The sequence below is a fragment of the Ovis aries genome, chromosome X, assembly GCF_016772045.2.
Source record: "Ovis aries strain OAR_USU_Benz2616 breed Rambouillet chromosome X, ARS-UI_Ramb_v3.0, whole genome shotgun sequence".
Lineage (NCBI taxonomy): Eukaryota > Metazoa > Chordata > Mammalia > Artiodactyla > Bovidae > Ovis > Ovis aries.
This window is the reverse complement of record NC_056080.1, coordinates 53,606,431-53,627,338: the sequence shown is the minus strand read 5'-3', so window position 1 is coordinate 53,627,338 and position 20,908 is coordinate 53,606,431. Positions and strand designations below refer to the sequence as shown.

At 42.1% G+C, this 20,908-nt stretch overlaps 1 protein-coding gene across 21 annotated transcripts in view; it reads left to right on the top strand.

Moving 5' to 3' along the window:
- Window positions 1–20,677, top strand: part of MAGED1 (MAGE family member D1) — a 91,009-nt gene extending 70,332 nt beyond the window's left edge. For 20 of the 21 annotated variants that reach the window (XM_004022074.5, XM_042241797.1, XM_060408453.1 and 17 more), the window contains 12 exons: window positions 14,512–14,585; window positions 15,308–16,036; window positions 16,688–17,356; window positions 17,489–17,552; window positions 17,769–17,848; window positions 18,045–18,136; window positions 18,371–18,450; window positions 18,542–18,584; window positions 18,895–18,957; window positions 19,515–19,629; window positions 19,873–20,258; window positions 20,467–20,677. In XM_004022074.5, the coding sequence (XP_004022123.2) occupies window positions 14,541–14,585; window positions 15,308–16,036; window positions 16,688–17,356; window positions 17,489–17,552; window positions 17,769–17,848; window positions 18,045–18,136; window positions 18,371–18,450; window positions 18,542–18,584; window positions 18,895–18,957; window positions 19,515–19,629; window positions 19,873–20,250 (2,358 nt within the window). In that variant the 5' untranslated portion in view covers window positions 14,512–14,540 and the 3' untranslated portion in view covers window positions 20,251–20,258; window positions 20,467–20,677. Of the gene's footprint in view, window positions 1–13,857; window positions 13,990–14,511; window positions 14,586–15,307; window positions 16,037–16,687; window positions 17,357–17,488; window positions 17,553–17,768; window positions 17,849–18,044; window positions 18,137–18,370; window positions 18,451–18,541; window positions 18,585–18,894; window positions 18,958–19,514; window positions 19,630–19,872; window positions 20,259–20,466 lie in introns of those variants that run through there. The other variant, XM_027963253.2, reaches the window with a different exon arrangement.
- Window positions 20,678–20,908: the final 231 nt, after the last annotated feature.

Genomic DNA, 20,908 nt, shown 5'->3' with positions numbered 1-20,908 from the left:
CTTGGCATCCTTTTTTGTTTGCTTGTTTTAGCAATGCAGCTTTAACCAAAATTCTGAGGCAACTGTAGAAGTCCCATTAAATGTCCTGCTGAATTTGTATTGTGTTTTCTTACTTTATACTTCTGTAGAAGCATGCTTCTGTCATGAAAATCATCAAAATAACTCAGAATTTTATCATTTCCACTAAGAACATAATCTTGAAAGGTAAATTACTAAGAAAGCATTTTTAGGCCTGAAATCCACATTTCCAAATTAATTTCCAGAAAAATGAATGTTTATTTGACTTTTGGATTGCCATAAAAAAAATAGAGTAAATAACAATGGAAAAGAAAGTAATGGTTTACCTTTTTTCTTAGCTCAGGAATTCATAAACAAAATTAAAAGGCAAGCTACAGACTAAAAAAATGCAACAAATATGCCAGGTATAAGGTTAATATCTTTAATATTTAAAGAACTCTCAGGCAGAAGTACACATGACTAATAAACACTGAAAGTGTGTTGCGCTTCATTAATCATGAAAGAAATACAACTTAAATCAATTAAGTATCAATTTGTCTATCAAACTGGAAATATTTTTAAAGCAAACATTCAATACTAACACTCTCAGAGTACATGAAACCTCTTGTACATTACTAGTATTGATTAAAAATTCTTCTGGAAAACATTTTGGTCAAAGAGTTCATATATCTTTGCCTAGTAATTCCATTTCTAATAATATACCATAAGGAAATAATTTGAGATATGCATTTAAGTTTGTGGGGGAAAGTCACCACAATGATAATCTAATGAACAAAAATAAATAGAAATAATACTTTTGTTAATTAGTCATAGGTAAATTTATATCCTTGGATAGTGCATAGTTATTATAAAGGAAGTTTGCAAGGCTTTTTAATGTCATGGAAAATGTTTTGTGAAAATAATTGTGATGTAACATCAGGTACTGAAAACTGTCTCAGATGGAGTACATCAGTTACTATTGTGCATGCGAGTGTGGTATACAGTGTTGGCATTGGTATGGTATTCCAGTGCTTTTCAGATGATCCTTGTTTCATAAAATGAAATCAGGAACTGCCATAAAGCTGGAGTATGTGATGACTTGTCTAAGCCCAGATCCTTATCTGTTACAGTTGTTGTTAATGCTTCATGATTCTCAAATTACATATATTGATATTGAACATTAAGACACACATGGAGCTAAATCATATTGCAAGTATCTGAGAACATTCAGATATATGTATGGATTTGCCAGTGCAAATGATAGAGGGTCTGTATGTCACAAGATACCGAGAGCCTCTGTGGCATGATCATCTGATAAAATATCAAACAAACATTCTCAAACTGTGTGGAAAGTTCTACTAGTAGTCTTCTTCCTCTTGTCTCTTCTGGTAACCTTCTGCCTATTAATGGAATGTTAGTTGTTAGGTGATGGGAAGGAGGAATTAACTGGAAGGGAAGTGGGGGTAATGAAAGAAGGTGTGTAACCTATTTAAGTTTATAACAAAATAATTTGATGTAATCACAAAATGTCAGTTTGACGGCTCCCATGATGCAAATTGGCATGAAAAACGCAGTAAGGTTTCTTAAAATTGCGTGTGATTGGGCTCAGTAGTTTATGTTAGACTGAGATCCATTAGTCCTTGAAAGCAGTTAATAGGTGTGTTTTTGCTCATCATTCTATCCCCTACACTTATCACAATACATAGCATCTCATAAGTATACAGTACTTTAAAATTTCTTTCTATGTTCTTTTACATATGTAAATAAAAGAGATGAAATCAAGTTATCTGCATTTCAGAAAACATGGAAGAGGGATTTAAGAACTCCATCATGCTCATTTTGAGGCACCATGGTGTTTTATGTTTGAGCTTTGATGTATAGTATCTTTGTAAGAGTTTCAAGAATCATATTTGTTTATTTTTAATCTTAGTTTGGCCACTCATTGTGGCATGCAGGATCTTAGTTCCCTGATCAAGAATCAAACCCATGCCTCCTGCAGTGGAAGCAGTCTTAACCACTGGACCACCAGAGAAATCCCGCAGAAATCATATTTTGAATGATTAGTTTATCATTTACTTAGAAAGGGATGTTATAATCACATGCTGTGATTCGGGTTTTATTATTCCTTGCACATCTATCAAATTGTTTTTTGTCTATTATTCTGTTTACATTATGCAATAAACTTAATCTAAAATAATGTTTGGCTAGGCTTCCCTGGTGGCTCAGAGGTTAAAGCGTCTGCCTCCAATGCAGGAGACCCCGGTTCGATCCCTGGGTCGGGAAGATCCCCTGGAGAAGGAAATGGCAACCCACTCCAGTATTCTTGCCTGGAGAATCCCATGGACTGAGGAGCCTGGTGGGCTGCAGTCCACGGGGTCACAAAGAGTCGGACAGGACTGAGTGACTTTACTTACTTAAAATACTATGTCTAATATGAATATATCTTCTTTTGTTTATTGATTATGTGCCATAACTTATTTCATCCTTTTATTTTATCCTTGCTGTATGTTTGTGGTTGAGATACTTCTTTTGTGAATTTCATGTAATTGTTTAATAATGAAAAAGGTATTGCATAAATTTCCTTTTATTAAAGCATCCCCAAGATATCTATAATTGTAGTTTGGATTTCCTCTTTCAAGGAAAGCTTCACTTATTCCCTCTCTAATGCTCTTCCTGTCTTTATATAATTCTACATTTCTGCCCTGTATCATTTTCCTTGTGCCTGATAAATCTTTTAACACTTCTTGTAGGGTAGATCTTCTGGTGATGAATTCCTTCAGTTTTTGTTTGTCTGAGAAAGTCTTTATCTCCTTCACTTTTAAAGAATACTTTAGCTAGACACAGAAATCTAGGCCATTGGGTTTTATTCTTTTAACATTTAATTTATTTTTATTTATTTATTTACTTTACAATATTGTATTGGTTCTGCCATACTTCAACATGAAAGATTTCACTTCACCTTCTTCTTGCCTACATAGTTTCTGATGAAGTCTTCTGTAATTCTCATCCTTATTCTGCTATAAGTATACTTAGATTTATTTCTCCCTTGGCTTCTTCCAGTATTTTTTCTTTGCTTCTGGTTTTCTGCAGTTTGAATATCATGTTCCTCAATGTAAATTTCTTAGTGTTTTTCTGCTGGGTGTTCTCTGAGTTTCTTGAATCTGTGATTTGTTGTCTGCATTAATTTTGGAAAAGTCTTAGCCATTATTATTTACAATATAATGTTCCATTCCATTCTTCTATTCCACTCTCTCTTTTTTCTTCTTCTTTTGTTCCAGTTGTGGCATATGTTGAATCCTTTTAAATTGTCTCACAATAATTGAATGTTCTGTTTTTCTTTTTCTTTCTTCTGTTTATATTAGTTTGGGAAGCATCTCTGGCCATATCTTCCAAGTTCACAAATTCTCTCAGCCATGTCTAGTCTGCTAATGACCCCATCAAATGCAATCTTTATTTCTTTTATGAGATTTCTGTATTTCTAGCATTTCTTTTTGGGGGGGCTGCACCCCTTGGCATGTGGGATCTTAGTTCCTGGATCAGCAATCGAACACATGCCCCCTGCAGTGAAAGCATGGATTCTTAACAGTGGGCTGCTAGGGAAGTCCTTCTGGCACTTCCATCAGATTCTTTGTGAGGATTTCCATCTCTTTGCTTACATTACCCATTTGTTCTTGCATATTGTCTGCTTTTTTATTAGAGTCTGTGACATATTAATTATAATGTATTAAATTCTCTAATAATTCCAATAGTTCTATCATATTTGTGTCTGATACTTTTGCTTTGTCTCTTCAGACTTTTTCTTCTTGCCTTTTAGTGTGCTTTGTAATTTTTTTTGAAAGCTGGACAAGTAATAGGAACTGAGAGAGGGGGGCCTCTATTGTGAAGATTTATGTTCCTCTTACTAGGAGTTGGGCTTTGTTTAAATTTTACTTTAGCAATAGGTGGCAGGGGCTTCATATTCCCCTAGTGTCCTTCATTTTGTCTCCTATCTTGACTTTGGGCTCCTTAAAAAAGTCTCTGCTTGGAGCTCATTCAGATATAATCCATTATAATATACTTGAGCCCTGTTGGTATGGTGGTAGGTGCTCTCTCGCTCAGTCATGTCCAACTCTTTACAGCCCCATGAACTGTAGCCTGCCAGGGTCCTCTGCCCATGGAATTTTCCAGACAAGAATACTGGAGTGGGGTGCCATTTCCTACTCCAGGGGATCTTCCCAACCCAGGGATCAAACCCACATCTTTTAAATATCCTGCATTGGCAGGTGGATTCTTTACTACTGAGCCACCTGTGAAGCCCAAGGTATGGTATGGTATGGGGGAAAGGCAGTGTTTTGTAATATTCCAATTATATTTCAGTGTTTTAGTGGGCCTGTAACTCCGGCCTATTTCCTTTACAAGTATTTCTATTTGTTTAGTCCTCCCTTGCCCCCACCCCTCCCACCCCTTCTCTGCCACACACACACCTTAGGTAAGACAAGAAAGGTAGAGAGGGGCTGGAACAAGGCTCTGGTAGTCTTTCCTCTTGAAAAGTAGGACTTTGTTATGGAGAAGGCTCTGGGCATATTTCACAAGTATAATCACAAAGACTGTTCCCCTGCTTCTGCTGGGGCCATAGTGGGGGGTCTTTCTCAGATCGTGACTGTGAGAACCTGGTGAGATTCCTGAAATAAAGCCCATGAAAGTGTGCTTCCCCAACAGGACTACCAGTCCCAAGAGTTTCTCACTCTCATTTTAGTCCACTTCAGCCTCTAGGAGTTTGTCACATTTTCATTTAAGAGTTCCTACAAGTTTATGGCTCTAGTGTCTTCTGCCTTAGGTAAGCAGATCTTATTTGTGACCCTTGATTTGCCTGTCCTTCAATATTATAGGATGGTGATTTGCTCTGAAACCTCATTTTTCTGTTGAGTACAAGAAAAGTCATTGACTGTTAGTTTGTTCAGCTTTTTTGTTGTTAGCACTTCTTTTCAAGACTGTCTCTAGCCTCACATTTATTGTTTTGTGAAGAAATGCAAAAAAAGAAAGAATCAGTTGATATTGTGGGTTCCTGAAAAAAAAAGGAGAAACCTAGACCCTGTATTCTAGTGATGAGAAGAAACCCCAGATAGGTTTGTAAGATTCTCTAACAGTGTGGCCTTGTGTCTCACTTCCTGGGAAAGGTCAGGAAGAGGATGAGAACAAGGCTACAAAATAAAAACGGTTGTGTGGTGTCTGTAGGCATTCTGAGCTTTGGGTCTCTTCACATAGTTTCTCTCAGCTCAGGATATGGAAGTATAAGAAGAGTATGCTCATCAAAGACAGCCTCACAGAGATGAAAAAGCCTCAGCATATGATAGGAGTAGCAGGGTATTTCCCATGTATATGAGTGGAATATGACACCCTCGGAGAGAGTGAGACCCCATCAGGGCTTTGTGGTAGAAATTGAGGCTCAACTCAACATCATATCATGCTGGCATGTATATATGATACCCAACATATATCACCCTTCCTGATGTTTTGACACTGAGATACCACAATTTAGACACAACCCCAATAAATGGGGTGAGGAGAACTTCACACTGCTAGAGTTGAGTTTCAGCCACTTAGTAGATTGGGAACTTGACAGAATTCAAGCTAAGCTGCAGAGAAAAAGAAAACTTGCATTTCTTGTATACCTAAATTTGTCAGATAATATCCATACCTGATGAAGAACCAGTAGCAGAAAGTATGTGATAAATGCTAAGTGTGTGTGTGCTAAGTCACTTCAGTTGTGTCCAATTCTTTGTGACCCTATGGACTATATAGCCTGCCAGGCTCCTCTATCCAAAGCGTTCTCCAGGCAAGAATACTGGATTGGGTTGCCATGCCCTCCTCCAGGGGATCTTCCCAACCCAGGGATCAAACCCATATTTCTCTCTGTCTCCTGCATTGGCAGGCAGATACTTTACTGCTAGCACCAGCTGAGAAGCCCTATAAGTACTGAGTATCACAGACAAATTTGTCTATTCAAAACATGGGCCACGTGGCTCTTATTGATTGAAAACCACAGTGGTCTTACCTCCAGGCAAGAGTGACATCATGTGAAAAATGACCCCTGGCACTTTGGTGAGTACCAAATATAAAGGGAACTAGGTATTTGAGGAGCAAAAAGAACTTCTAACATTAAGCATTCTTTCTGCAGTGAAAGCTGCCATTCCACATCACTCCTCCTCCTCCATGTTTTCCATCTTACTTCAGGCACTTCTCTTTTCTCCCTAGTTATTTTCTCTACATTCCTCTTCTTTTTCTTCTTTCCCCTTGTTTAGTTTCCTTTCTTTTTCATTTACCCCTAACCTGTTTTATCTCCTACCATTCTCTTCCATCCTACATCCCTTCTCCCTTCTGCATTCTACTTCCTTATTCTCTTCCTGCTTTTTCCATTTCAACTTAGTATCCATTGTTTCTCCATTCTCTTATTTGTCATTATCTTAATAAATCCATTTACTTGCAATTGTCATTATTTTTTTCTTTTATTACTGTTTTCCTTTTTCTTTTTTCCTTCCTCCCTTTTCTTCCTCTTATACCCTCTCTTTTCAACTTTTCTCTCTTCATTTCTCCCTACATGCTTCTAACAACATGGTGATAAAAAATAAGAGACTAGAATGGAACCAAGGTATACTTAAAATGGTACAATCAACAGGAATAGGATTTGGGAACAAGGCAGAAAGAAACATGAAAAATTGTAAGTAAAATAAGAGAAATAAACTACTAAATATGATGTTTAAAAACTACTTATAAAAAAGCAACAAACATTCTAAATGGTGAAATGGTAAAGTCATTTCAAGAAAAAGAAAGGGATATTACTTATTGAGATTATTACTTAATATCTTTTTTGATGTTTCACCAAGTCATCAGAATAACTGTAATATATAATGTAAATTCAGTTCAGTTCAGTCGCTCAGTCTTGTCTGACTCTTTGTGACCCCATGGACTGCAGCATGCCAGGCCTCCCTGTCCATCACCAACTCCTGGAGTTTACTCAAACTCATGTCCATTAAGTTGGTGATGCCATCCAGCCATCTCATCCTCTGTCATCTCCTTCTCCTTCTGCCTTCAGTCTTTCCTAGTATCAGGGTCTTTTCAAATGAGTCAGTTTTTTGCATCAGGTGGCCAAAGTATTGGAGTTTCAGCTTCAGCATCAGTCCTTCCAATGAATATTCAGAGCTGATTTCCTTTAAGAAAAATGTAGTGTACTTTTTAATGTAAATTAAGTGATCAAATTATTTTTATAGTATGATTTTACATTAGAAATCTCAATTTTTAAAAAAATACTTGAAACACATATATATGGGATTTAGAAAGATGGTAATGATAACCCTATATGCAAGACAGCAAAACAGACACAGATGTAAAGAACAGACTTTTGGACTCTGTGGGAGAGGGAGAGGGTGGGATGATTTGGGAGAATGGCATTGAAACATGTATACTATCATGTAAGAAACGAATCACTAGTCTAGGTTCGATACAGGATACAGGATGCTTGGGGCTGGTACACTAGGATGACCCAGAGAGATGGTATGGGGAGGGTGGTGGGAGGGGGGTTCAGGGTTGGGAACTCATGTACACCTGTGGTGGATTCATGTCAATGTATGACAAAACCAATACAGTATTGTAAAGTAAAAAAAATAAAATTAAAAAAAAATACTTGAACTAGGGACATAGACTTCCAGCAAGAAGGAATAAATGGTGTAGATGTACTCTTCCATGTTTGTCCTTGGGTGCATTCTATATAATCTAAATGTGAAATCACCCTGAAAGTAGAAGATAAGATGGTGTGCTTTCTAGGGAGCTTAGATCCCAAACAATGACATGGTGTGAGTTCTCTTGCTATGTCATTAGGCACCCAGGTCTCTTCCAGTCAGGGCAGTATTCCTACAAGCTTAATATGGAGCTGGAACTCTCATTTAGCCCTCAGTAACAAGGAGCCCCACTCTCCCAGGTGTCAGTGGAGGCTGAGTGGGAATATGGACTTTGCCTCACATGTGATAAGCCAGAAGATTAAATAAGATTCAGATCCTTATCAGATGCAAAATATCTTGGATACAATTGAAAATCACTTGTTATATCAAGAAATAAGATAATCACACCTTGAATGAGAGAAGACAGTCAGCACACACCAACATCGAGATGATACAGGTATTAGAATCATCTACAGGGGTTTTTAAACAGCCATGATAAAGATGTTTCAATGAGCAACTGTTCATAGAATACAGAAAGTCTCAGCAAAAAAATAGAAAATCTCCAAAAGAAATAGAAGGTATAAGGAGCAATCAAAAAGAAATTTAGGAACTGAAAAATCCAAAATCCAATAAATGAACTTAACTAATAATAGATGAACTCAGAAGTAGAATAAATAGAAAAATAAGTTAGTGAACTTAAGGTGGAATGACAGAAAGTATCATATCTGACAGGGAAAAATAGACTGAAAACCAAAAATAAACAGAGCTTCAAGTATTTGTTGGACTACTGCAAAAGATCTAACATAGGTATCATCTAGTCACAGAAAGAGAGGAGGAGGGGCTGAAAGATGTCTGAAAACTTCCCATGTTTGGAAAAAAGCATACTTGGATAGACCCAACATCATCAACCAACAGGGTCTAATCGATATTTATAGATCACTCCCCCCAACAACGACAGAATACCAAAAACTCTGATTAAGAAGTCAAAGAAAATCAAAATAAGAGAATGCCCGCAGATTGAATGCAGTTGCTATCATAATTACAGTAAGATGCTTTGTGTGTGTGCCCAGTCATGTCCTACACTTTGTGACCCCCATGTACTGTAGCCCACCAGGCTCCTCTGTGCATGGGATTTCCCAAGCAAGAATACTGGAACGAGTTGCCATTTCCTTCTCCAGGGGATCTTTCCAACCTAGGGATTGAACCCAAGATACTTTGTAGATATAAATTATTCCAAAATGTATGGGAAAGCAGAAGAACTAGAATAACAGATAAAATAATTCTGAAAAAGAACAAAATTCTATTCAACTTCAGGACTATTGTTTAGCCACAGTAATGAAGACCATTGCAGTATTGATGGAGGAGTAGACACATAGACCAATGGAACAGAATAGAGAACTTGAGAAATAGCCTTACACAAATATGGCCAACTGAGCTTTTACAAGGGTGCAAAAATAACTCAATGGGAGGATTATCTTTTCAACAATTGTGCTAGAATGATAAGATGGATTTTTGTAGCTCTGCCTCTCCCATCCCCCCAAATAAAACTCAACCTAGACCTCACATCTAATTCAAAATGTAAATCCAAATGGAAGATAGACTTCCATACAAAAGTTAAAACCACAAGACTTCTGGAATATAATACAGGATAAAATCTTCAGATCGTTAGGGCTTGTTGAAGAGTTCTTAGAAATGACACAGATCTTTAGAAGGAGAAAAAAATCAATAAATTGGGCTTTCTAAAAAATGTGCCATGTGACTCTCTTAAAGAGGATGAAGACAAAAGTTACAAACTGGGAGAAACCAGTTTGCAAACCATATATCTGACAGGGGACTTATACATAAAATATGTAAATTCTTAAGGCTCAACACTTTAAAAAAAGCAATTAAATTAGAAAACTGGACAAAAGACATGAAGAAACATTGCACCAAAGAGGATATATTGATGGCATGTTAAAAATGTTCAACATCATTAACCATTAGTGTTAGTCACTCAGTCATGCCTGACTCTTTGTGACCCCATGGACTGCAGCCCACCAGGCTCCTGTGTCCATGAGATTTTCCAGGCAAGGATACTGGAGAGGGTTGCCATTTCCTTCTCCAGGGGATCTTCCCAACCCAGGTCTCCTGCAGTGCAGGTAGATTCTTTACCGACTGAGCTACAAGGGAAGCCCATAAGTTCTTATTTCTCTGGGATAAATGCCCAAGAGGTCAATTGTTGGATTGTGTAATAGGAGCATGTTAGGTTTTATAAGAAACTTGCCAAACTTTCCCAGTGATTGTATCATTTTACATTCCCAGCAACAATGTGTGAGTGGATCTATTTTCTCCAACTCCTTGCCAGCACCCGTTGTATTTTTTTAGGCATTCTGGTAGATGTGAAATAATAACTCATTGTGGTTATAATTTACATTTTCCTCATTAACCTGAGTGACTGAACTGAACTGAACTGATGACTGTTTGTGCAATAGAAGACTTGACTCAGCAAGTCTGAGGTGTTCAGACCTTGAGCATTCCAAAAAAAAAAAAATGTCTGCACATTCCAAAGAAAGGTCCAGCTCTTGACAAACTCCTGGGAGATAACCTCTAAACCTTTGGCATATTATGCCTGATTAGAATCTTTTTGTTCAGCCGGGGCTTTGGGCCAACAGATGGTTTATGTTAAGAGTATGATTTATAGTGGGGCCTTGAGCCTTGTGGCATTAGTTTGACCTCAACACAGGCTGGAGACTGAGTAGCTAAAGTTAGCCACCCAGGTGTTCCATGCCTACATGACTAAAAACTCCAGTAAATCCCAAGGATCAGGTTTGTTACACATCTTGCTGGGAGAATTAAGCACTGGCCATACAATTCCACTGAAAGGGAACAAATAGAAGCTCACCCCTGTTCTCTCCTGGACATGTGAGTTATGTACCTTTTAGCTTTGTGGATTTAAATTGGTATCCTTGCATTGTAATAAACTATAGCCTTGAATGTTACACCTATCCTGAGTTCTGTGAGTGCTTCTAGTGAATCATTGAATGCAAGGGTGGTCTTCAGGACCCTACCACTGGTAAATCCTAGGTCACATTCTTTTAGCTGCTAAGGTGGCTCCTGCAGTTGGAACTGTTACGTAATACAGAGTATACACACTGTATTACCTTACTAAAATGTGAAAAAAATATTTGCAATACATCTAGCCCTACGGGATTTCAATTAGCATCTGTAAGACTGTTCAAAGAAATCTCCAAAATAATTAAGACAAAGACAACACAAGAAAAATAGGCAAAAGACTTGCACAAGCACTTTACAAAAGAAATCCAGTAGGTCCATTGACATATGAATATGTATTCCACTTATCAGAAATGTAAATTAAAACCACAAGGAGATACCAATAAAACACACACCAGGTTGGGAAAAAAATTGGAAAAGGCTTATGATACCAAACACTATAGAGTGTATTGATCTTACTCCTGGGCATCTGATGTCACAGGAATAAATATTAAGCATTAAAAGTAATGATATATGTACAGGTATTTTATTGCAATGTTGTCAGTATGTGCTCCCTCCCCACACCAAAACACCTGAAACCAAAATGAATTACCATCAATGAGAAAATGATTTACTATATTGTGGTCCATCTCTATCATGGAATAGTATGCAGCAATGCAAAAGAATGAGTCAGAGGTAGATTAACATTAACTGAGATAAATCAGATTAAAATATATATAATATGATCTTCATCTTTGTAAAACTAAAAAAGGACTTTTTGAACATGATAGAATATAAAAAATGGTTTTTAAAATGCATATCTCAGATGAGGGTAGAGGTAAAAGAAAGTGGGAGGCAGTAAGTATTAATAAAAGAATGCAATTCAAAGTATGGCATATATAAGGTAATCCTGTTTATGTAAAGTAAAATAAAGTAAAAATTAAAAAAAAATATATGTACATAAAGTGTTGTATGAGAAGTTAGCAACAAAACCTTAACAGTTACCTCAAAGTGGTGAAATTTGGAGTGATGGCTACTTAATTTCTGAAATACTTAGGTAATGTTTGAATTTTTAATGACAGGTATGCATTTGTGTAATGAGGAAAAGTAAGTGAATTCATCACAGGAAAGAAACAAGAATGCCTTTGAGGTTTCTTTTATAAGCAACAGAATGAATGGTGGTATTCATTCATTCATTAAACAAGTATTTTTTGAGCATATAAAATACACTAGGCATCATTTTATGTTCTAAGGATACAGCAATGAATAAAACAAAAGTCCATCTCCCTAAAAGGATTCTAATGGAGAGAGAAGGGCATGACAGGACAAACACAGTGTTGGTGAGGAGGAGGATATATGGGACCTGTTAATTGTGAAAATACAGAGACAATTGCAAGAGTGGGGTAGGTTGTCAGATTACAGATTTAGAATTCATAAGTCAAGACTGGAGATAATAGATATGGGATCAGAAAGCATATAAAATGGTGTTTTAGGCCTCCTTTCTTGAGTCTGATCACGTCCCACTGCAGACACTTTCCAGAGGAAGTGCTGAGAAAAAACAGGCAGCTGACAGAGGAGGTTGCTATGCAACAGATGGGGAAAGTTATCCAGCCAGGCAGAATTGATGTTGGCCCTTGGGGACCAAATGCTGCAGTACTTCCCAGCACTAGCTTCCTTTTGTATGTTGGCTTCTGGCGGAGCTGATGCCAGAATAAATGTGAAACGTACAAAGATGTACCTTGGATTTTGGGAAAGTATCAGTTCAGTTTGAGTTATTTCACATCTATATAACATTTTCTGCCTTTTTGAGCCTCTCCAATCTGGAAGCACAGTTTGTGTCGTTGCATAGGACCCCAGTAAGTGCTACTTGTCTTTCCCATTTTGCATGTTGAGAAGCCAGACTTAGAGAATTCCAGTGGCCTGAGTGGGTTCACACAGCTAGTGACAAACTGGCCCAGCACTCCATCCCAGGAACTGAGGCCCAGCCCTGGAAGGAACCAGGGCAAACATTTACTCTCAGTCAAAGCTTGCCATGATTCAGACACACAAGTACCTGAGTGTCCTGGCTGCTCTGAAGGGCACCAAGAAGGCCTCAGGGACATTTGTGCCACTCAGAGCAAAAGAGGCCTGACAGATCAGGGAGTGGACCCCAAAGAGCAATTCGCACACCTGGGTGGACCCACATAGAGCAGGCAGGGGTGGGGAGGGGGTGCTGGGGCCCCTACCTGTGTTCTCCAGGATGCAGAGCATGAGCTCAAGTTTGGGACAGACGTTGACAGAGCAGGGGAGGTTGAGTGAATCTGCTGCTCAAACTGAAGAAGTGAGCGTGCCTCAGTCCCTCAGCCAGCAATGGTGCAACATGGGTTTTAGGGTCTGGAACACCAGGCCCACATTTTGCATTTTCTGTTTACTGACTGCCCTTGTCTAGTTCATGCAATATGTCTGTACCTCATTATCTTGATCTGTAAAATGGAGATGCTGATATCCACTTTTCAGGGCTTCTGTGAGAGGAAAACAAGCCCTAGCATAGATCCTGCTGTGAAGTACAAGCTGTGCTTATCTCTCCCCACCTCCTCACACAAAATAAATAGCTGGAGCTGCACAAAGGGCAAGAAAGTAGCTAATGTTTGAGTCTGGAAACTGTTGAGTGGGGAGGAGACCTTGTAGGGTCACGTGGCAGGCACAGACTTTTTCTACCTCCATTAATGTATCCCTCTCTGGCCATTTTCCTAGGTCCCTAAATGGATGAGATTATTTTTAGCAGGAGCCTAGCACTTGTTGCAATTAGAGACCCTACACAGAGACCTCTTTAATAGTGACCTAAATGCTGCTAGACAAGCGGGTGGTTGATGTACGCTGACTGACAGGAGGGGCCACGATAGGGGAGGGAAAGAACAGAGACGCATTGCGGAAAAGGTAGGGGGGCCGACGCGTGGGGCAAGGGGTGGGATCTAGAGGCACAGCGCATCTGTTTGGGGGAGGGGCCGATGCATACTGTCAACCTGGTTGGTGATGGGGTGGTGTGTTGGCAAAGGGGCGGGACTGCCTCCTACTGCACATGCTCAGCATAGCCTTAAGGGCGAAGCTTTTGTTGGGGAAGCGGGCGGGACTCTTATTTGGTCGATCAGGTCTTGCGCATGCGTACAACCATCTGAGGTGGTGGGTGGTATATTAGGCGAAGAGGCGGGGTCGTCTTAGCTGCCGCGCTGGCATTTTCTCCTGGACAAGGAGAGGGTGCGGCTGCTGAGAGCCGAAAACTGCAATCCCGATCCTCTGAGTCGTGAAGAAGGGAGGCTACGAGGGGGTTGGGGTTGGGGCCTGAGGCAAGGTGAGACTTAGCCCCCAGATAGGGCATCTTGCCCCCTGGTGCGGGCCCCCTATTTTTCATTCCGATCCCTTTATCCTGGATTCTTATCCCTCTCCCACTCCCCAAGCCCCGATTCACAGCCCTCACCCGATTCTCCCTTATTCAGAATCCCTGTTCGCTCTCTAAACCCCTCCCATCGTTCAAAATCTCTACAGATTTCTCGACTTCGGTCTGTACTGTTATACGATCCTCATTATTCGAAAACTCCATTCAATTTCCCAAATGCGAATCCCAACTCAGTCTGCCTGGATTCAGAATTCTTATCTGAATCCTGATTTGAAGCTTCTCTTCGTAGCTTCTCAGGATTCAGAACCTCCATCCGGACACCCATTCACTTTTCCCACTCCAATCTGGCCCGTTCCTCTCATATTCAGCACCTCATCCGCCCGCACAATCAAACCTGAAACACCACCATCTCCCCAAATTCGGTCCTTCCCCTTTGCCCTCTAGTATAACGCCCAACTCCTCCTCCACACCCCCCAGGCTCTGCTCTTGCCAGAGGGACAAGAATCATGTCTCAGAAAATGGACTGTGGTGCGGGCCTCCTCGGCTTCCAGGTGAGATCTCCACTCCCCACCCCACTGTTTCCCTAGCCGACAGTTCCCCCGGGGCTCCTTTGGCTGTGCAGACGCTTGGATCTGATGTTGCCTTCTTGATGCCTAGATTCCGTCATTTTTCAGATTCCCATGGTTTAAGGTGTGTGTGTGGTGGGGGCGGGGGGGGGTGTTATCCCTTTTCAGCCATCAGTCCCCCTTCAGATAAAGGGGAGACCCTGTTAATAGTAAGAGCAATCTGCCCAGATAATCCCAATTGAGTAAGGAACCTTCCCCCCGCCCCCCATAGTCCTAACGCTTATGGAGCTCTCTGCCGCCCCCTCCCCCAACCTCCTGCCTCCACCTTCCCTTTCTCCTACATTCCCCATCCCCTGCGACCCCCTTATTTTCCTCAACTCCTCAAGGCGGCACTCTTGATCCACTACCTCCTCCTGAGCTCCTACCCCAGGCTGCATTGCTCTGCTCTAACCTCCTAGATCAGCAGCCCCCCTCCACACTTGTCCCCTCTCTTCATTTGGCCCCACTCCTTGTTTAGCCCCTGCCTCACTCAGCCCCTATCAGATGTTTTGTTACCCCTTCACGCCACTCAGGCCTCTAGATGTCTTACTCACCCTTCTCTTTTTGCACCAACCAACCTCACCTCCCCTACACATTCCGTCCCCCACCTCACCCTGCCAACCCCACTTCAGAAGCCCAGAGATTTATTTTTTACCCCTTATTTGCAGGCTGAGGCCTCCGTAGAAGACAGCACCTTGCTTATGCAGACCCTGATGGAGGCCATCCAGATCTCGGAGGCTCCACCTACCAGCCAGGCCACAGCAGCTGCCAGTGCACCGAATGCTAGTCCTCAGAGTTCACAGCCCCCAGCAGTCAGTGAGATGGCTGATACGCAGGCTTTAGCAACTGCCACTAAGCCTAAGACAGCCTTTACGGTCCAGAATGCCACCACAAAAGGTCCAAATGCTGCCTATGATTTCTCCCAGGCGTTTAATGCCAAGGAGACTCCCAACATGCTGCCTACAGCACACTTTAAGTCCCAAAATGCCCCCCCAAAGGGCCCAAATGCTGCCTATGATTTTTCCCAGGCAGCCCCTACTGGTGAGTTAACTGCCAACAAGTCGGACATGGCCTTTAAGGCCCAGAATACCACTACTAAAGTGGTCCCAAATGCGGCCTACAATTTCTCTCAGTCTCTCAATGCCAGTGAGGTGGTCAACACTCAGCCCAAGACAGCCTTCAAGGCTTGGAATGACACCACTACGGTCCCAACTCCTGATACCCAGACCCAGAATGTTAACCCAGCCAAGATGGCCACTTCCTACGCTGACATAGAGGCTGACCCAAGCCCAGGTATCTGTGAATCTGATGGTGCAGCTGCACAGACATCAGCGGATGGTTCCCAGCCTCAGAATCTGGAGTCCAGGACTATAATTCGGGGCAAGAGGACCCGTAAGGTGAGATCCCTACTAGTTCTACTTTGCTTTGGGCTCTCCTTTCTTCTCTGAGGTGGTTCATTTGTTCTAAACAAGACAAAACTAAATATATATAATTGTCTGTATTCAACTACATTGTAGGGCATGATAAGGTAAATATGATGATTCTTGCTAGTCCACAGAATAATGGGGAGATGAGACATGGACCCGTAATATATACAGTCTGTGTGTAATTCATTTTACATTTTAAAAGTAGCCATGTGTTAGATCTTGGCCTAGGCACATTCACACAGGTTATCTCACTCATTAAATCTTCTCGGTACCTCATACCAGCTAGGGATCATAGTTTCAGTTTTACAGAGAAGGAAAATAAGTCCCAGAGAGGTGAAGTGACTTGAGTGATTTGTCCAGGGTGGTACAAGCAGAGCCAGTGATGGACATAGGAAGAAGAGAAGCCTCAGGCCCCACCCTTGGGTTGCTCCTGGCCTGGTTCAGAGATGAAACTCCTGCCTGGAAGACAGTGAAAGACAAGCCCAGGACTCAGGGTGACCATTGGCTAGTAGGTCAGGCTGTCACTACAGGTGAGGGTTTTAGGGGGCCTTCCTGAAATAGATACGGTGAGGACATAGAAACACTTGGTAACCCTGACCTTCCTTTTCTTTGATGATGCAGATTAATAACTTGAATGTGGAAGAGAGTAGCAGTGGGGATCAGAGGCGGGCCCCACTGGCTCCAGGGACCTGGAGGTCTGCACCAGTTCCAGTTACCACTCAGAGCCCACCTGGCGCACCCCCCAATGTGCTCTGGCAGACCCCACTGGCCTGGCAGAATCCATCAGGCTGGCAAAATCAGCCAACCAGGCAGACCCCACCAGCACGTCAGAGCCCCCCAGCAAGGCAGACCCCACCAGCCTGGCAAAACCCAGTTGCTTGGCAGAACCCAGTGATCTGGCCAAACCCTGTGATCTGGCAGAACCCAGTGATCTGGCCGAACCCCATTGTCTGGCCTGGTCCGGTTGTCTGGCCAAACCCACTGGCCTGGCAGAATCCACCTGGGTGGCAGACCCCACCTGGATGGCAGACTCCACCAGGCTGGCAAGGTCCTCCAGATTGGCAAGGCCCTCCCGACTGGCCACTACCCCCTGACTGGCCACTGCCACCCGACTGGCCACTCCCCACTGACTGGCCGCTCCCACCTGACTGGATCCCCACTGATTGGCCAGTTCCACCAGACTGGCAAAACCTGCGCCCCTCACCAAACCTGCGCCCCTCTCCTAATTCGCGTGCCTCACAGAACCTGGGTGCCTCACAGCCCCGAGATGTGGCCCTTCTTCAGGAAAGAGTAAGAACTGTAACTTCAGTTGCTTCTCCCCACCCACCCTCACCTCTTTTCTTTGTTGTACTTCTATCTATAATTCAACCAAGTGTTCTGTCAATATCTTATAACTCTAATGAGTTCCTTTTTCCCTCTCAGGCTAATAAGTTGGTCAAGTACCTGATGCTTAAAGATTACACAAAGGTGCCCATCAAGCGCTCAGGTAGGCATTCAGTACCCTCTCCCAGAGATCTGCCCTTCCCCTCACCCCATTCTCTATGGATATCTCTGTGCTTATATGTCCCCTCCCCTTCAATCCCCTCTTTCCATGGGTGAGTCTTCCTTTTTCGCCTACTGTGTTCCCCTGGGCAGGGCTGGCAAAAATGCCACAGCTCTGTGGCCCCTGCTCAGCTCAGATGCTCCCTCCTCTCACCTGCAGAAATGCTAAGGGATATCATCCGTGAATACACTGATGTGTATCCAGAAATCATTGAACGTGCGTGCTTTGTCCTGGAGAAGGTGAGAAGGCAACCCTGAAGGACAGAATGATGGGGAAGAGTTTGCGAGGAGGGGCTTTGATAGATATTATGAGAAAGTCTTGGTTTAAAGATTCATGGGATTCCTATTGGGAGTTTGATGCAAATCACAGGGAGTGAATGTGGGTATGCTTATGCTAGATTTTGTAATTTCATAGTCTGTTTTCTTGCCCCTGTAGAAATTTGGAATTCAACTGAAAGAAATTGACAAGGAAGAACACCTGTATATTCTCATCAGCACCCCTGAGTCCCTGGCTGGCATACTAGGAACGTAAGATGGGAAAGGAGGGGAAACATTGCCATTCTCAGTGGCGGTTTTTTCCTAGGAGTTTCAAGTAGATCAGGATTCAGGGTCACATAGCAGGTCATGGGCAGAGTTGGGGTAGAGTTGTTTCCTAGCTGAGGAATACTAGGAAAGCTGGATGGGTAAACTGCCTGGGGTGCCTGTGTAAATGCCTGCTGAAAATATATTCCTTTTTTTAAAAAAAAAAAAAAACTTCTTTAGGACCAAAGACACACCAAAACTGGGTCTCCTTCTAGTGATTTTGGGTGTCATCTTCATGAATGGCAACCGTGCCAGTGAAGGTGAGTGGCCGGGCCAGCAGCTGGGGGTTGGCTGCCGCCTGATTTCCATGTTCATTTTCCATCCCTTGTCTCCCCTTGCCTCCCATTGCAGCTGTCCTCTGGGAGGCACTACGCAAGATGGGACTACGTCCTGGGTATGATTGGGCTCTCTCATCTCTTGCCTGTTATATGATTCTTTGGCAACAGAGGATGGTTCCAGGATTGCATCAACCTGGTAGTCTAAGGGAATTGGTTTGGGGAGATACAGAGCCCAAGAATGTGACCTGGGTGGATGGGGAAATAGTCCTGGTCTCTGCTTCTTCTCTTATCTCTGACTTCTGTGCTGGAAAACTGTTTTCTTTCCTTTGGGCAATGTCATAGTCTCTAATTATGAATCCCCCCCCCCTTTTTTTTTTGTTTTTTTTTTGTTTTTTTTTGTTTTTGTTTTTTTTTTTTTGCTCTCAGAGTAAGACATCCCCTCCTTGGAGATCTGAGGAAGCTTCTCACTTATGAATTTGTAAAACAAAAGTAAGCGATGCCTAAGTGGCTTGTCTTGTCCTCATGAATTCTGTGTGCTGGTCAGCCTCAGAAAGCCCTTCCCATGCTGCTCATTTCTTATATTAACTATACCTATGCATATGCATACATATATACTCAGGAATATTTACTGAGTATATTCCTTGTGGCTGAATTTTCCTGCAGTATAGTTATCTTGCAAGTGAAGCTTGTCCACCACACCCACAGTAGATATTCCTAAGGCTGGGTTAGCAGAGGCTTTGCAATGGGCCTATCTGTGGTTCAGTAACAAGATTGTAACAACCCGGAGTCAGAACTGTGGCAGAGGGGGTGAAAAAGTGTTGTCCTTTCTATGACTCTACATAAGTCATCCTCTAGTCCTAGGTGACTAGTGTAGAAACACAGGAATTTGAAGGCCTAATTATTAGAGGGTAAATAATCTGTGTTTAGGAATGAGACTGGAGGGAGTTGCTACCTGAAATCTGAGGTGTCAGAATCTCGGATTATTTTGCATTGATGGACTCTCATTTTGGCTGAGTAGAAACAAAGGCCTTTCTCCTCTTTCTAAGGTACCTAGACTACAGACGAGTACCCAACAGCAACCCTCCTGAATATGAGTTCCTCTGGGGCCTCCGATCCTACCATGAGACTAGCAAGATGAAAGTGCTACGATTCATTGCAGAGGTAATAGAGGAACAGCTCTAGACTTGATAGGTTAAGGGATGAAGTATGACTGGCTGGGAGAAGTCCAGAGCAGGAATGAGATCTTTCTTAGGTATTGCACATGGTAGGTGCCACATTGTTGGTGGTATTTTTTGTTGTTACTGTGTAAACAGTAGCACAAAGTAGGGTGCTAAGTATATAGTGGGTGCTTCATAAATATTAACTAATACTATCATGGGCTTTATTTTCTACTCCTCATCTCAGGTTCAGAAGAGAGACCCTCGTGACTGGACTGCACAGTTCATGGAGGCCGCAGATGAGGCCTTGGATGCTTTGGATGCTGCTGCAGCCGAGGCTGAGGCACGGGCTGAGGCGAGAACCCGCATGGGGATTGGAGATGAGGCCGTATCTGGGCCCTGGAGCTGGGATGACATTGAGTTTGAGCTGCTGACGTGGGATGAGGAAGGAGATTTTGGAGATCCCTGGTCCAGAATCCCATTTACCTTCTGGGCCAGATACCACCAGAATGCTCGCTCCAGATTTCCTCAGACCTTTGCCGGCCCCATTATTGGCCCTGGTGGTACAGCCAGTGCCAACTTTGCTGCCAACTTTGGTGCCATCGGTTTCTTCTGGGTTGAGTGAGATTTTGGGTAGGTATATCACTTTGGATTGGGCACTTAGGGTCACTGGGAGTTACAGAGTCCATGTGAATGTATTTATGTGCTCTAGCTGGGAGTTCTAGGAAACCCATGGTGATGAGATGAAGGAAGTATGGGGAAGCAGTATTTGTTATTTATATTCCTTACTACTTGGTATATGCATTGATTTTTTAATTTTTTTTCTTCTTTATGTTCACAGATATTGCTAATACGTTGCAATTGTCTTTCCCCTGAGTGAGGATGAAGCCTCAGAATCCTTCTAAACGCAGCTATCTAGAGAGCCACATCCTGTTGACTGAAAGTGGCATGCAGGAAAAATTTATTTGCTGTTCCTTGTCTATTGCTTACCCCCTCCCTTGTGTGCTGTCAAGTTTTGGTATCAGAAATAAACATTGAAACTGCAAAGTAAATTAGATGTGTTCTCTGTTTTTTCTGGGTTTAATGAGAAATCACCATGTTTATATGGGAGAGATGGGGCCTCAGTACTAGCCTGAAGGGCAGATCAGCTTTCTAGCTAATGGATATGGAAACAAAAGAGTGATTGATGAACGTGAATGTTAAAAGAGGTCTAAAAATAGATATGGTATTAAATATCACTTAAGTGAATCATGTGATAGATATGCTGCTAGGTGTTTTGGAGT